Source organism: Ambystoma mexicanum, chromosome 12, assembly GCF_040938575.1.
Source record: "Ambystoma mexicanum isolate Mex_15411 chromosome 12, UKY_AmexF1_1, whole genome shotgun sequence".
Taxonomy (NCBI): Eukaryota; Metazoa; Chordata; class Amphibia; order Caudata; family Ambystomatidae; genus Ambystoma; species Ambystoma mexicanum.
This window is the reverse complement of record NC_090936.1, coordinates 624133545-624149133: the sequence shown is the minus strand read 5'-3', so window position 1 is coordinate 624149133 and position 15589 is coordinate 624133545. Positions and strand designations below refer to the sequence as shown.

The 15589-nt window shown below is 41.7% G+C and overlaps 1 protein-coding gene across 1 annotated transcript in view; it reads right to left on the bottom strand.

Moving 5' to 3' along the window:
• MRPL42 (mitochondrial ribosomal protein L42) overlaps positions 1 to 7044 on the bottom strand; it is a 50623-nt gene extending 43579 nt beyond the window's left edge. The window contains exon 1 of the mRNA XM_069629076.1: positions 6881 to 7044. Within this exon, the coding sequence (XP_069485177.1) occupies positions 6881 to 6965 (85 nt within the window). The 5' untranslated portion in view covers positions 6966 to 7044. The remainder of the gene's footprint in view (positions 1 to 6880) is intronic.
• Positions 7045 to 15589: the final 8545 nt, after the last annotated feature.

Here is a 15589-nt window from a genome sequence, read left to right as displayed (position 1 = left end):
GTGCAGAAAACACAAAGCATGTTTCTCAGCCTGGGCGTGGCTTAAATAGTCTCTGGGTATCCCTGGGCTGATCCACACCCAAAAGACTAGACTGCACATGCAGTTCTGGGAACCGAAATATGTGGGGGCATCCATCTTGTCCCCATCAATGCACTACAAGTCCAATCCCCAATGTTATCCTATGGGAGTGAATGAGTCTGGTGCCACAAGCCCCAAGTCTGACTCCAAGTGGGTCTCTGGAGGGATGGAGAGGCCCTTGAGGGCCCTGTAGGTGATAGGGGCCTGGCTCCAGCCTGACATCTTGGAGGGCTGGGGACATGAGGGGCAGGAAACCATGACATAATTTCTGATATGTCCCAGTTTTGAGAGCACACACTTTCTCCATTGCTAGGACACCCCAGACCTTAACCCACCAACATGCAACAATAGGGCAATCTGGTGTTTTCCAATTCTGAGCCAGGGTCATGCGGGCTGCCGTTAGTAGATGTGTAAAAGTGCTGCATTCTCCCCGGTTGCTGCATAATCCCTTCCGCCTCTGCCCCCTGTCAATTCAGGTAATTGTGCCCCAGTAATCTTTTAATATGAGCTAATATTTATTTACAAAACATTTTGGCTGCAGGGCATGTGGTTCCTATTTCCCTGCATTGCCTCCAACACAGGGGTGAGTGGTCTTTGTTTATCGCATTCAGTCTCTTTGGGGTCAGGTACCACCTGTGACAGATTTTATATGCCGATTCTTTTATAGCTGTGCACCTAGACGATTTATGAGCCCTCCTCCAGATCTGTTCCGATTCCTCTTCCGTGATCCCCAGATCTTTACCCCATTTGGTCATATATGGCAGGTCATCGAACGGAACCGCATCAGATAATGTATAGCGGCTGGAGGTAGAAACTTCAATTAACTAGTTAACATTCTAAGATGGCGGTCAAACTTTTTCTGTGTTTTCCAGGTTCTTACAGGCTCTTGGAAAACCAAGGAAACAAAGAATGCACTCCTATAGCCGCGCCCGTTGCTATTCCAAAGCCGAGCACCGGTAACCTAACACGGACGTGGGAGACGGATGATTATCTACGCCACGATATTTACATTCTCAGTAAGATCCATTTTCAAGCTCCAAGTGAAACGGCTTACTATTCTTTAATAATAGACTCAATACATACTTGTAATTACCGGGCATGTTGACACCAAACCTTTTTATAAAGTTGTTCGAGTGGCAGCTTACATACTGATAAGAACTTCATGAAAACAAGACTCCCAACAATATAAACATACAGGGCCTGATTCATGGAAGTGCTTTATAATGGAACAATCATATACAAAAACGTTCCATGAATCAGGCCCACAGTGTATTCTAAACTAGAATCCACCTAATATTAGTTTTCAATTCCTTCCTGCAGTACGTGAGTCACCTATTAACAAGAAATGATCACTGTATTATGGCATAACCTCAAGAAGATTTTGACTCTTATCGACATCTGAATCTAAGAGATGATACATGCTAAGCACTACTGAATTTCTCAACGATCTGAAAACACACAAGTAAGCAAATTAACTGAATTATTCTATCTAATTGGGCTTCTAGCCGCTAGCGAAAGTTTGAAATAGAATCTACTCAATTTTTCTATCAATAAAAAAATATATATAAGAAGCAGTTGTTGGTGCATTCATGACACCAATTTAAAACAACACTCCTATTCTTTTGATCTACCAGATCCTAACCAGACCAACATCATGATCTGTAGAGATTGCATAAAGAGGCGATTGAAAGACTTCATCCTCACACCCATTGGAACCTAAATATTCCACGAGTGGTAGATTACTACTCTCAGACACTTGAAAGTCTATAGGTAAGCGTATGCAATTAACATACAAGACGAACAGGAAAAAGCAAGGAATGTACAGTTCTATACAGAACAAGCAGTCTGATACTATTGAATCAGTATTTTTACAGATTTCAAATTTGTATTGGAGTATTTATTCCTCATACAGTTTTCCCATTAACTCAGATTCCTGTTGATGGCTGCATCCACACACTGGATAAGGTAATTTTTCTTTCCAACTCCAATATACAAGCAGTAAACTGCTTTCAGGTCAAAATAGCATTCAAGGTTTATACCCGTCTATGTGCTTTGTCAACAGTTCTCCCGAATCCCAGCAGAAGTAGCTGCCTAGAAGGGAAGAAAAGATTTCACTACTCCCAAGTCTATGTGACCCAATCCATCTCTCCTGAAGAATGTTCCACAATAAACTTAAGAGAAACATGTTGAGCTAGAGCTTCTAGAAATTGTTTACTAGATTGTTATTATTAATCCAACATAGATAGCCACAGCAGGAAAGAATGCTCCCTGGTGCTCTGATGATTGACTAATTCATTTATGGAACTTTTGACTTCTACCAAACAGGATTTGCTGTCACTCGACTATTACTTTTAGATCGTTTTTTAAGTTTATTAAATGTTATGTACATGAATTTGAAGAGCATAATCATGTTTTTAACCAGTACTTTTTGACTAAAATTGATATGGTTTCTTAATAATATACCCGTCCAGGTGAACTGTTGACACATCCATCTACCTTCCAACTTAACTACACTCTTCTTCACAGAAACATGGCTATCGAACAATTGCAAAACAATCGCCCACAAATCCATACCAGACAGCCAACTTCAAACAAATACATTCCAACAGAGAAAACTGAAGACGGGGTGGAATCGCAATAGCACACAAAGACCACATCTGCACCACACCACTCCGACACAGAAGACTGCAAATCACTCCTAATCAAGATTAACGACCAAGCCAACCTACTGTTCCTCCTGATCGATCTACCGCCATCCACAACCTCAACTTTTCAACAAAGCTCACTGACGCCATTACCAAACTCTCCACTTATCACTAGAACATACTATTCTGGAGGAAAACATCTGGTTCAAAAGAGAAAACAGAACCATAGCCAATTCCTTCAGCGCCCTACATGAAACCCTCCAATGCAAACAAATAGTAAACAGACCCACCCACTGTGCTGGACACAATTTAGACAAATTTTCTGCAGCGATGGACTCTCGACCACTGCCTAGCCGGTACCAATCATATGTAGTGATCACCAACCGATCCCATTTAACATCAAAACCCAAACCACATAATGCCCGGAAACGCAATATGTTAGCATGGAGTATTGGCAATACTCCATGCTAAACAAAAGAAACTAGAATAGTCTTGACCTGGAAACCCTAACAGAGCTAATAGAATCAACCAAACCAAACCTCTCTCAGCTAAACAGAATGACTCCAAACCCAACAGAAAAAAAACACACCTGGATCGCAGAGGCCCTAGACCAACTAGTACCTGCAAAACCCTTCAAAGCCATAGCAAAAACAAAAAAATACAAAAATATTAAAAAAAAGATATAGATGGTTCATAGAAGAACTTAGACCATTAATACCAACCGGTCAAAAACAAATTGCAACAACAACTCTGAATGTACAAATCAACTGTCCTAAAAGTATACAACGCCAATCTGCAACAAAACCACAAAAGGAACTATTCAAAATCATCAAGGAAATCAAAAACCCAACATCATGCAACAAATGTGTCATACCATCACAATCCCTATGTGATAACATCACAAACCACCTTAGAACAAAAATAGAAGCAATTCAAACCACACAACAAACACAAATCCGGAACCACCAGCCAGCGCACCACAACTCTCGACTGATTCGAACCTATAAACAAAAAAACCTTCAACAAACTAATAAAAGACACCCACCTTGGCAGATCTCCTACTGACCCATGCTCACCAGACATCTTCAAACAAAGATTCAACCATAGAACACCAGCATTATACTTCCGGCTACTAATGAACCTATCCCTAAACACAGGAATAGTACCTTGAAATTTTAAGTCAGCATACATCAAGTCCTGCCTAAAAAACCAACAGGAAATGTGGAAAACCCCACCAACTACAGACCTATATCGAACCTACCCTACTCAGTGAAACTACATCTACAAAATACTATTCAGCCATATAGAAAACAACAGAACACTCAACCACTCCCAAGTTAGCTTCAGAACCATGAGGGGGACGGAATCTTCACTTCTATCCATATGGGACGACCACGCAGACAACTGCACCCTATCGAACCTCATACTACGAAACATATCAGCTGCGAAACATATCAGCTGCATTTGACACAATTAGACACACAATACTAATCCAGAGGTTGGAGGAACGCGGCATAAAAAGCTCTGTTCTACAATGCCTAAAATCTTTCCTCACCAACCAAACTGAAACAGCATACAGCTGTTTACATCAAACACTAAAAACATTAGCGGTGGTGTATCACAAGGATCTAGCCTCTGCCCACTCCTCTTCAACATCTACATGTCCACCCTAATGAAAGTTATTCAAACCAATGTACTAACCAACCTACAACTGTGCCGACGAGACCCAACTCATCTTCAAGATAACCTCAACCCAAGACCAAAACAACACCCTCAACAAATGCCTCACAGATATACACACCTGGATGACAATCAACAATCCCAAACTAAACACGACCAACACAGAAATAATGCTCTCCCCCCAGAGGATAGCGCAACACCCACAAACCTGAGCAGACCATGCATGGGAACCCAACCAGAGGGCATACTCAACGATAAAAACCTGGGAATACTTCATGGACTCACGAGAACCACAAGTCCACGCAATAGCAAATAAATGCTTCTACCTTCTGTGACTAATCAGAGAAATACTTCCCTACCTCACCTTCCCAAAAAAGAACTCACACAGTCATCTCCTTGGTATTATTGAGACTAGACTACACAAACAGGCTCTACCTTGGAATGCCAGAACGCTTCACAAAAAAACTCCCAACACATCCAAAATACTTCAGAAAGAATATTCCTTAGACTAAACAGAAGAGACCACACCACACCAGCCTGAGAAGCCTACATTGGCTTTCAGTTAAAATACATTTTTAAAAACATGCATTCACTTCAAAGCCCTCTCTCTGCATCACTCACAAATCACTAAACTGACAAGGAGCCAAATTTCTCCAAACAAAAATGTTCTTGTTCGATAGCCAAACTATGGAACTCGTAACCGAAGAAAATAAGAACGACAGAAGATCACCTCACTTTCAGAGAACGCCTGAAAACATGGCTAATTAATTCACTGAGACAAGCATAAAAACTGGCACCTCCCACAACTCATACCCGGACTCAAGGCAATCATGGGACAGTACAGATCCTGGTACCAACAATAAAACAACCACACACTACTAAACACCACCCCTGCTCCTCTCCTGCATGCATCACACACCCAAAAGGGCTAGCCTTAATACACACACAAGTCACCAATCCATCACAATTACAAAATAGCAACAAACAACCCATAAACTGGACATTACCCCTCCGGACACAACAAGAAGAGTGCACTCAAAGCACACTCAGAAAGTCGACACGCACAGATGCCAGTTTCTCCTGGTTCTGAAAGCATCAACTTAAGAGCACAACATCTATCCTATCCCTTTTCCCCATCACTAACCTACCCCACCCACTTTCTTACAGAGCTCAAGTGCCTGGACTCCATGCAAATGATAGCGGTGCACAGTATAAATCAACATAACAGTTGTATAAATATATGTATTCAATATAAAATCTGTTTGGATTAAAATAAAACACGAACAGAAAAATAGTGCAATTACGTTAATAAAGGGATTGTATAAACCGTTTTGTGGTTTAAAAAAAAATAACATGTAGACAGATCCTTCCGTGTTTAGCATTGCAACAAATAAACATACTACTATAAACAGTTATTATCAGTAAATGGCTGCATGTTGTCTAATAAAGCTATTTTATTAAAAAAAAAAGTCTGAAAAGCTGTGAAAGCCAGAGCTCTCCTCTGTGCTTGCTCAAGCATCAGGCGGGGTGACGTCACAACCCAACCGTAATAACTGATAGGTAAAAACAACACAGCTGGGGAAAAAAAAACATTATGTACAGGCTTGTATAAAATGGTACTGCAGGCTGCCAGCATGCATTCCACTGCGATCAACGCTGCTGCTGAGAAACTCTACAAATGGCTGCCCCCTCTAGAGATTGCCCAGCAAAGCGCACACCCAAGTCCTTCCCCGAGAGGCTATCTGGTTTCTCTAACCTGGCTGCTTAACTTCCCACAAATACACCCATCAGAGAACAAAATATTGCTACGCCAAAGAGATGCCATGAAACTGTTACCTTCCGAGGATACGGCAGCAGGGTGGGTTAACTCACTATATGCTGCTCAGCTGAATCAGGCGTTAATCCTCTCGTCAGACCCATTTTTTTTTTTTTAAAAGAGCACAACTAAATCCGAGAATGGTAACATTTATTATGTAGAAATATAGTTACTGGCAGTAACAATAGTTCTACATACCAAATGTTCAATCCAGATATTCCAAGTTTTGGGAAAATTGGTGGAGACAAAAATCATGATCCTTCCCAAATACTTATATAAAAGTAGTGCGTGTCCAGTAAATCACATAAAAGGGAGGCTGATCATGCATTCCTTTTATACAAGTATCCGGGAACGAGCATAATGTTTGCCCCTCTCCACCTGCGTATCTGAAAACGTGGCATATCGGGACTGAACTCCACTAAATAAAATAAACGCTGCACACGTTTGAATGTGGATTCACCAAGCAGGGCCGTTAGATTTAGATCATAATCCTACACCGTTCAATGCCCTCTGGACTGAGATCACCTTTGCGACTTAAGTGGAGCAATGCAATGGCTGCCCCGCGCACAAGCCCGTGTGAACATGCGAAGACTTCGATCCGCTGTTACTGGAAGGAGGGACCCATAGATTACGAAGCAGCTTGGTAAGCATTCAGCTTTACCTTGCACATTAGGTCTCCAGGCGGAGGCAGCCACCCGCCGGACCGCTGCAGGAAACAGTGATAGCTGGACGGTCAGCGAAGCCATCCTGCACACAATACAAGCCTAGCAGAGAGCTGTCACTAACTTCCCCGCTGTGAGACTGAAAACAAGAACAGTAGAAACAGAAGTAAGACTACACACTCAAAGTGCCCCCTTACATCTAACAAAGCCGCCATATTCTAATTCTCTCTCTCCCGCTCGCTCTCTCTCTCTCTCTCTCTCGCTCTCTACGGAAACGACAACATACGCATTTAATATAATGCAATAATGAAGCATTTTATTTTGAAAGATTGTTTTGTTAAGTAGAAGCCCTAATATGTTAATCCCATTATTGCAAAACATTTTAGAGCGCGATAAACCAATAGAGCGAGACAGCATTCACTCTCTCACATATCATTCATTTAACAATTCTTAAGCAACCCAAACCCACAAAAAGCATAGGCACCAATATACCCCGTTCCATTTGGGAGATGGTAATACAGTGGTGTTTTTTTCTGTGCCTTCTGAGATTTATAGCCTGGTATTTAAAATGGGGACATTTTGTACTGCAGATCCCAGAAGGCCAGCACTGGGGTACTCTTGCATTTAAGTGGGCATGGGGGCATGAGGACCTATGCAAATGTCATACACAAATGTGAACCCAGTGGTATATGAATAGCATGCATACAAGAACCAAGGCAGCAGACACCTTGCACATAAACCAACAGGGTCGGACTCGGACAAGAAATAGGCCCGGACACTCAAAAAAAAAGCGGCCCACCAATCGCTTCAAAAAAGTGGCCGACCCCTCGCCTCACAACCCTTGACCTCTGATGACATCACAGGAAGTGATGTCATTTGACCCCACCCCAAAGTGACATCCCGGGAAGCGACGAAACACGACCTTTCACCCCTTGACAAAAAAGGAAGTGGCATCAAATAGCATTGTTCCTAAGTACACTACGAAAAATCTGGTTATGATTTCACTAATGTGATATACATTTTATACAAGAATGGATCACCATATGTATCAATATCTGTGTATATAGATCCATATTAAGCTCTTTTTTATATTGGTATTTATTTATCGACCTAAGAAGGATGAAAGGCTGAGATGGCCTTGCTGGGATTCAAACCTGCAGATCACACACAAATCACAGCAGCGAGCGCTCAACCCACTGAGCTATCATATCAGCTATAGTAAAATGAGCAATTATTCTGTAGTGGATACCATTAAACTGGTATCTGAGATTTAACAGCAGACCAGTTAAGTTCATCTGCAGGTCTGGTGCAAAATTGGCCGCATTTCAAGCCGGCATGCATCTACTTTCAGGCTTCAGAGGTTGGCAAAATAGGGAAATCAGCGCACTCACAGGACATCCCATACTCTGAGCACTTGTTACCTCATACATGCCAACAAACATCCTGAACTGCATGCCAGTGAGATGGGAAAGATAGTCACATTACAACAAAGCATTCATTGTGGCACAATTAAGTAAATGGCCACTTGATGTGCTATGGTCAAATATTTCTACACTGTACAGAAGCTTTTAGGCACAAGGATTTTGTCAAGTGATCACGGACACCAAGATGGAATGTCTTGTGATGATCGTAACAGAGACAACGGCAGAAAAAAACATGCTATTACTGCACCTTACGAAAGGCAAAATACATAGTCCGAAAGGAATGCTTATTCTACTCTAAAAATGTTTGTTTATCACTAATATCACTAATACGCATTTATCACTAATACAACAGCACAGCAACTCCATGGGGCACTGTGCCCCCTGGAGTGGCGGCACGGTGACAGCCGCTGGCCCGGCGGCAGGCCCGGCCCCTCAACTTTGCATGCTGCAGCAGCATGTGAATGATGCATGAATCATAAGTTATGATGCACACATCATTCATGCAAATAAATCATCAAAGCAAGGTAGCATGTGTTACCTTGCTTTGATGAATTATGCCGTTGCAGGTATTTTTTTCAAAAATATATTTTATTTTTTTCACCCAAAAAAATGTTTCAACATTTTTCTTTTGTCCAAACCTGCCCAGGCATGGCCAGAAACCGGCCCCCACTCCCCAGGCACGATTTCGGCCCGGCCACGGGCTGAAAGGCATAGGGGCCAATCCAACCCTGTAAACCAACATATTGTTTACTAGATATTAAACACTTGAACTGTGTTGTCATGCAAAGCATGTGCACGGGAGCACTGCATACCTACCCGCCCATAACCACACCATCACGCGTGCCTACCCGCACGTAGCCACACCATCACGTAGTGACGTGAGGGAGTGTTACCGCGGCTAATGGATAATCCCCTCAATAGCATCAGAGGGGTCTTTAGAGTCTATTAAAGACAAGGAGGTGAGTATTATGCAATTATTCTTTACTACTTGACACCACAGCATCAAAGAAAAACAAAATAAACTTTAATATAAAACAAGTTTTAGTTTTAAAATTAAAGTTCTGTTTGTTTAACTTAGGGGTGCACCCCAAACCAAAATGGAGGACAGGTCATGCCCTAGCCCTTATATAAGTCCTTTCCTCTAAAATGACATCCCAGCTTGCCCAGCTATGATCTCTGAGACCTCCTGGCTCCTTTGCGATTGGGCTGCACCTCATCCAGAAGCTGCCAAAAAAGACAAAAACACACAGCTGGGTGGGTGATGGGGATTATTCATTCTATTACAAGATAGGAGGCTTCATATTATGCAAGTTTAAAGCCCTTGAATTACATCAAAGCAACATGTTCAATTCGCTTGTGATAAAAGGTCTTGAACGTGGACTCTTTGGACCAATCGGCTGTCCTCAAAATGTGCACCAGACTTCCCCCCAGGAAAGCCGCCTTAGAGGTCATGGCGCCCCTAACCGAATTGGCCCCGAAAAAGGAGACATCTATTCCTGCTTTGCTTATGACCCACTTTATCCACCTGGCTATTGCGGCCAGAGACCAGCGGTGGACTGGCCTAACGGGAACTCTGGAGATTTCCCGGTGGGCCTCTGCATCCTGGGCCTCTTTTGTGTGGTATTTCCAAATGTTCTCATAGCAAAAGCATTGGTCTTGCTGAAAATGTGTCATGTGGGGCCATTTTGCAAATTATTTCCAGGGCCTCTCTTGGTCCCCAGTAAATTATTTCCAGGGCCTCTTTTGGTCCCCAGTAAATTATTTCCAGGGCCTCTTTTACTTACCAGTCCAGCCTTGCCAGAGACACCGGTTTATGGGGCTTACGGTAAGAAATGAGCAGCTGAAAGGAGCCCCACAGTCTTTTGTTCAAAACATTTTAGACATTGTACCACGCAAAGTGTACAATCTTCCTGAAAGGAAGAATAGGACACTGAGAAATCATACACGGAGTAAATGTAATGAGTTGGGCGTGCTTACCATTGCAGCCTCCCTGACTTCTACTAGCATAGATGCGCTTGTTTGTAATGGCCGCACATCTTATATTGAACCCATTACGTCAGAAGCTACAACTTCAAGCACTTCAAGGGCCGCTAATGCTTGCACAATGATTCATGCCACTGAAAAGAATCCACCAACTACACCCCTCTTTACTTCTCTATCCTGTCATAGAATGTTAAATGGATCTGTAGTGCGGCCCACAGAGGATGTTTTTGGAAGTTGCTCTGAATCTTTATTAGCTGAACAACACCCCGACGAAAGGCATGAATTCACTACAAAAAATATAGTCGACCTAGACGATCAGGTGTCCCGTGCAATTGACACGCTAACCCAGCTCATCTATGGCTCTCTAAAAAGGCAACATTTTGTAAAGTCTCATTCATTATGCGATCAAAGTCCTGCAAATGAGCCTATCAGAGATTGTCATCTGAACATTAATCATGAGGTATTGCCGCCCCGTTTATCATACTCTCCTGATTCGGCTGATGCTTCCATCAGGTCCACCCAAATCAATCTATCTGGGGGCTCTAATCATTCCATCGAGAATGATTTGCAATCCCCGTGTACCTTTCCAGTGATCATAAAAATATTAGATTTACTGGATAAAGGACATGACTTGACCCACTTGGAGCTAAAGAATGTTAAAACGATTTTACATCATCTATGCTCCCAAATGGATAAAATAGAAGGGTTTATAATTGCTGCTGATACGATAAGAGCTATCAATCGCCAATCCATTCACTGGGCGCCCGCTCAAGTGGAAAAAGGTAACCAATTGAGCGATGGGGCAGGCGTATTGCCGACTGCTCTGCCTGCTATTCCTTCTGCCCCTTTAATGTGATACTGTATTCAAGAAATAAAAAAAACATAGAATAGCAGTAGAAGCAATGAACTACACGATTACCTCTCACTTTGCTCAGATAAACCAACCAGCTGACGTTCCGGATAGTCCTTAGACTTTGGTAAAAGTACTGAATGAGCAGCAACAAAAAGGACAAGAAGGGTTGTCCTCAGAAGAGAATTTCTCCTTTATGTCACGTTGTGTAAAAAAAACTCACCTAAGAGCAATTAAAAGACATGCTAAGAGGAAAAAGTAAGCTTTGGTTAAGAAATCCACGAACAATGTGGCCAAGAACTTGATTCTACCATTGCTTGACCCCCCTCCGGTCTCAAGAAACGGTGATAGTTATTTCCGATTAGGAAAGCATTGATGTTCTACAATTATCCAAAGAAAGTCAGGAAGCACTCATACCGAAGTCAAATTTGAAAACAAAATTAACATCAAAAAGTAAAAAGTCTAACATAAGTTCTAAAAATCAATTGGAAGCCGCGAAAATAATAAATTCCCATCTTATCCTTGACATATATGAAGAAATCTCAGGCGAAATTGCGGAAACCAGAGTTATTGAAGTAGAGGGTGTAGAGTCCAAATGACCTCTCTTCATAACATCAAATCAATTTTAAACAGCTACTTTCTGATTTCGGGAAGAAGCTGTACGACTAGGAAAGATCCTGCATTTGATCAAATGAGCGCCAACCCCAAAACTATTACTGACTCCAAATTGCCCTTGAAAAAATCATATAGTGCTGTGTGCCTAGAGGCACCACGTTACTCAGCGACTCCATCGAAATCGAATGTATGTAGCAATGTTAACATCTCAAATATGGCAAATGGTAAGGGCAAAATTGCCTATGTCGAAAATGAACTTGGAAAAGGCAATTCTAATTAAATAATAACGTCAAATGTTAAGGAAAAGATCCCGCATCCATCTAAGGAAGAAATGATGAGATCTATTACCTCACACAAAACTAATATTATGAAGAAGAATGAAGGGATAACATCTACCTTCACTCCGAACCATATCTCCATACATGGCCCTGCACTGAGTAAATCCTTAGCTGAAAACAGCAATGAGAAGCAAATTGTGATAAATCAGGATGCACAAGAAATAATGAGGAAATCCCTCCAAGAAGGCTGTAATATTAACAAAGTTATTATCAGCCATTCCATCGAAGATGGATAAAGTGGAAATGATTCCACCGTCCAGTATGGAACAGAAAATCTCTGAGAATTCTCACCATGGTACACTAGAAATCCTGAGAAAGGCCTTATATGAGGGATCCGTGAATGGATAAAGTGGAAATGATTCCACCGTCCAGTATGGAACAGAAAATCTCTGAGAATTCTCACCATGGTACACTAGAAATCCTGAGAAAGGCCTTATATGAGGGATCCGTGAATGTTGAAAAGCCTAATACTTTATTACCATTTATTCCAGTGCAGACGGCTAGGGTAGAAACCGGTCTCCCATTAAGAATAGAAGAAACAAGTAGGGAGAAGCAAATTGAAGGGGAAAGAAAATTGCATCTCGTTGGCTTGGAAGGAGATATGATTACTACTGCGGGGAGGCGCATTAACCGTTCTTTCATTTTGGCCTTATTTTCACGCATTCCCCAATTGAGAATGATAAAATCAGAGGACCTATTGAGAGTATCTATAACACAGACCAATAACTTTAGAGCTCTATGTTATCTGAGCTCGGAGTCTATCTTGAAGTTTATTTGGTTTAATCGTGAAGAGATTAAAAAAACCAAGAACTTAATCTATTCACTTTCGAATTGGAATCAACGGCAGTCGATTTTCTAGCATACACCAACCCTGCGCTTGCTAAGCTGGCAGAGTCGAGTGTGACTGCTCAGATACCTAATCCAAAGGATGAATGTGATTTGCAAGCGCTTCTAAACCAGGTTGCCACGACAACAGGCATCCCCTGGCTGGAACCATTGATTACTGCCATTGTAGGGACGAAAATTCAGCCCTCTTCCTCATAGCAGCCTGAAAAAACGTACTTAAAAATCCTATCATGGAACTCATGTGGGTATGCTAACATAATGGGCTGGCATGCATCAACATTGCTTCAGAACCAACCTACGATATTGATTTTACAGGAAACAATGAAAATGAGTTTCTTTGTCATTCCAGGGTATACCACATATTGTATGCTTGCCAAGAGGTCTCTCCAAGGCCGCCCGAGTGGGGGCCTTGCAATTGCAATTAATAACACTGTTAAATTACAGTCAAAATGGATATGGGAATCAGCAAGCATATTGGGTGTCTTAGTGGAAACTAACATGACAAAATTCCCTCTAATCCTAATAATATCATTGTATTGGAATCATGCAGAGGTTACACTTGATGCAATGCTAGATGAACTCGATGAATGTTTAGAAAATACAACCAACAAACATCAGTCTGAAGAAATCATCATTGGTGGTGATTTTAACTGTGATTGTAGAGCCCCGAGTGAGAGCGGAAACCCTAAATCATCTAATTTATCACGTACAAGGGGTGCGAAATTCAGAGAATTACTTGGCGACTGGGACATGGACATGGTCGTAGATGTGGATATGCAATCACAAATAACTTGGGCACGAGGAAATAAAACCTCAACAATAGATTTCATATACACTACGAGTAGCCTTGCACCGCTTACACTATCTTTACAGACCAGTCAAATAGTAGCCAGCGATCATGCACAGATCTCCTGTGCGTTGAATTTTGGAATGTGAATTATTGGTCTCCCAGCCAACCTTGGCCTTAGTAGAGATCGATCGACCCCATGTCTCCATTAGAGGGAATCGTGGTTTGGGCCTGCAATTTATCAGGCACGTTTCTCACGAGATTCGAGCACTCGGCTATCCAAAAGTGAATAACGAAATGCCTGTGATTGATTCCTATACAGAACTGATTAACAAAGCACTCATTCTCTTTAGTAAAAGGTATATTTCGGTTAACCATCCCAATCCCTTTGACTCTGCTGGCAAGCTCCTAAAAAGAGAAAAAAACAAGGCACTAAGACAACTTAAAACATCTTCCCTGGGAGGACTGCAATGCCGAAATAAGCGGCTTCTTATTTTGAAAGCTTATAAGCAGAATCTCAGATTTGCCTGTATTCGTAAATATAACAGGGAGAATTGTGACCTTATAAAAGCTATAGTATCACACAACACTCGAGTGATCTGGTGCACAATCAGGAGTGGTGATAAAAGGTCTGCACTTACTACTTATAACTGTATATCTGACCAAGTATGGCAGGAATATATATCAGCTAAATTTCATATTCCAACTAAATCTGAGGTTGTTCCAGATGTACAGTTATCTTATAGGAGGATCGCCCGATTAGAATGGTCGCTGAAAGATCTTGAATGGGCCATCTCAAGATTATCTCATTCTAAATCTGCGCGCCCCGACGGCCTTCCCCCTTGTCTTTATAAAGCCGATCCTGAGTTTTGGGCAGGAATACTGAACATCAAATTTGACTTTATTATCAATACAGGCTTGATTCCGCCCACATGGACTACTGCGAACATTGTTCCTATTTTCAAAAAGGGCGATCCCACCCTACTGCAGAACTACAGACCTATTTCCCTGATTGATACGGACGAGAAATTGCTCGCTATCCTCCTCCTTTATGATCTTGAAAAAGTAATAAAGGAAAAGGACCTGTATTCGAAATATCAAATAGGATTTAGGAAGGGAATGAGTATGTCGTTAAATGCTGCCATTATGGCCTATATGATAGATGGCACAAGAAGAAAGAACTCTCAATCTGTCTACATAGCCATGATAGACATGACGTCAGCATTCGACAACGTAGTACGTAGTATCTTGTGGAACAAAATGAGAACTATGGGTATTCCTTCAGTGCTACTTTACTGGTTCATTAAACTCTTCACGAACACCTTTTATAAAATTAAAATCTCTGCTGATGGCAGAACTACTGAACCAATAAGCACATCCATTGGGCTCAAGCAAGGTTGTAATCTTGCGGCAATATTCTTTAACTTATATCTTTCAGATCTTGATAAAGAATGGGAACATAGTAATCTGTTCTCGGTTAAAGTTGGGTCTATGCATCTGAAATGGATTGCGTTTGCAGACAATATTATTATTGTTGAGCCCCACTCCAGCGGGACTGCAAATGAAGCTATCACTTTTTGAGGAATTTGCAGTCGCTCATAACCTGACCCCTGATCCTTCAAAGACTGCTATTTTGAAATTTGGCACCAAACAGAACAGCAAGGGATATCGTTGGGAGATTATGAAAACACAGATCCCTAGCTCGATCAGCGTGATCTACTTGGGCTACAATCTCACCTCAAAATTCAATCAACATTTGGACAGACTTAATTAAAAATAAGACTCGCCCACTACTGTCCCAACTGAAAATGATTTACTCAAAATTCTGTACATTTTCATTAATTCCAATGATTGATTTTTTGACA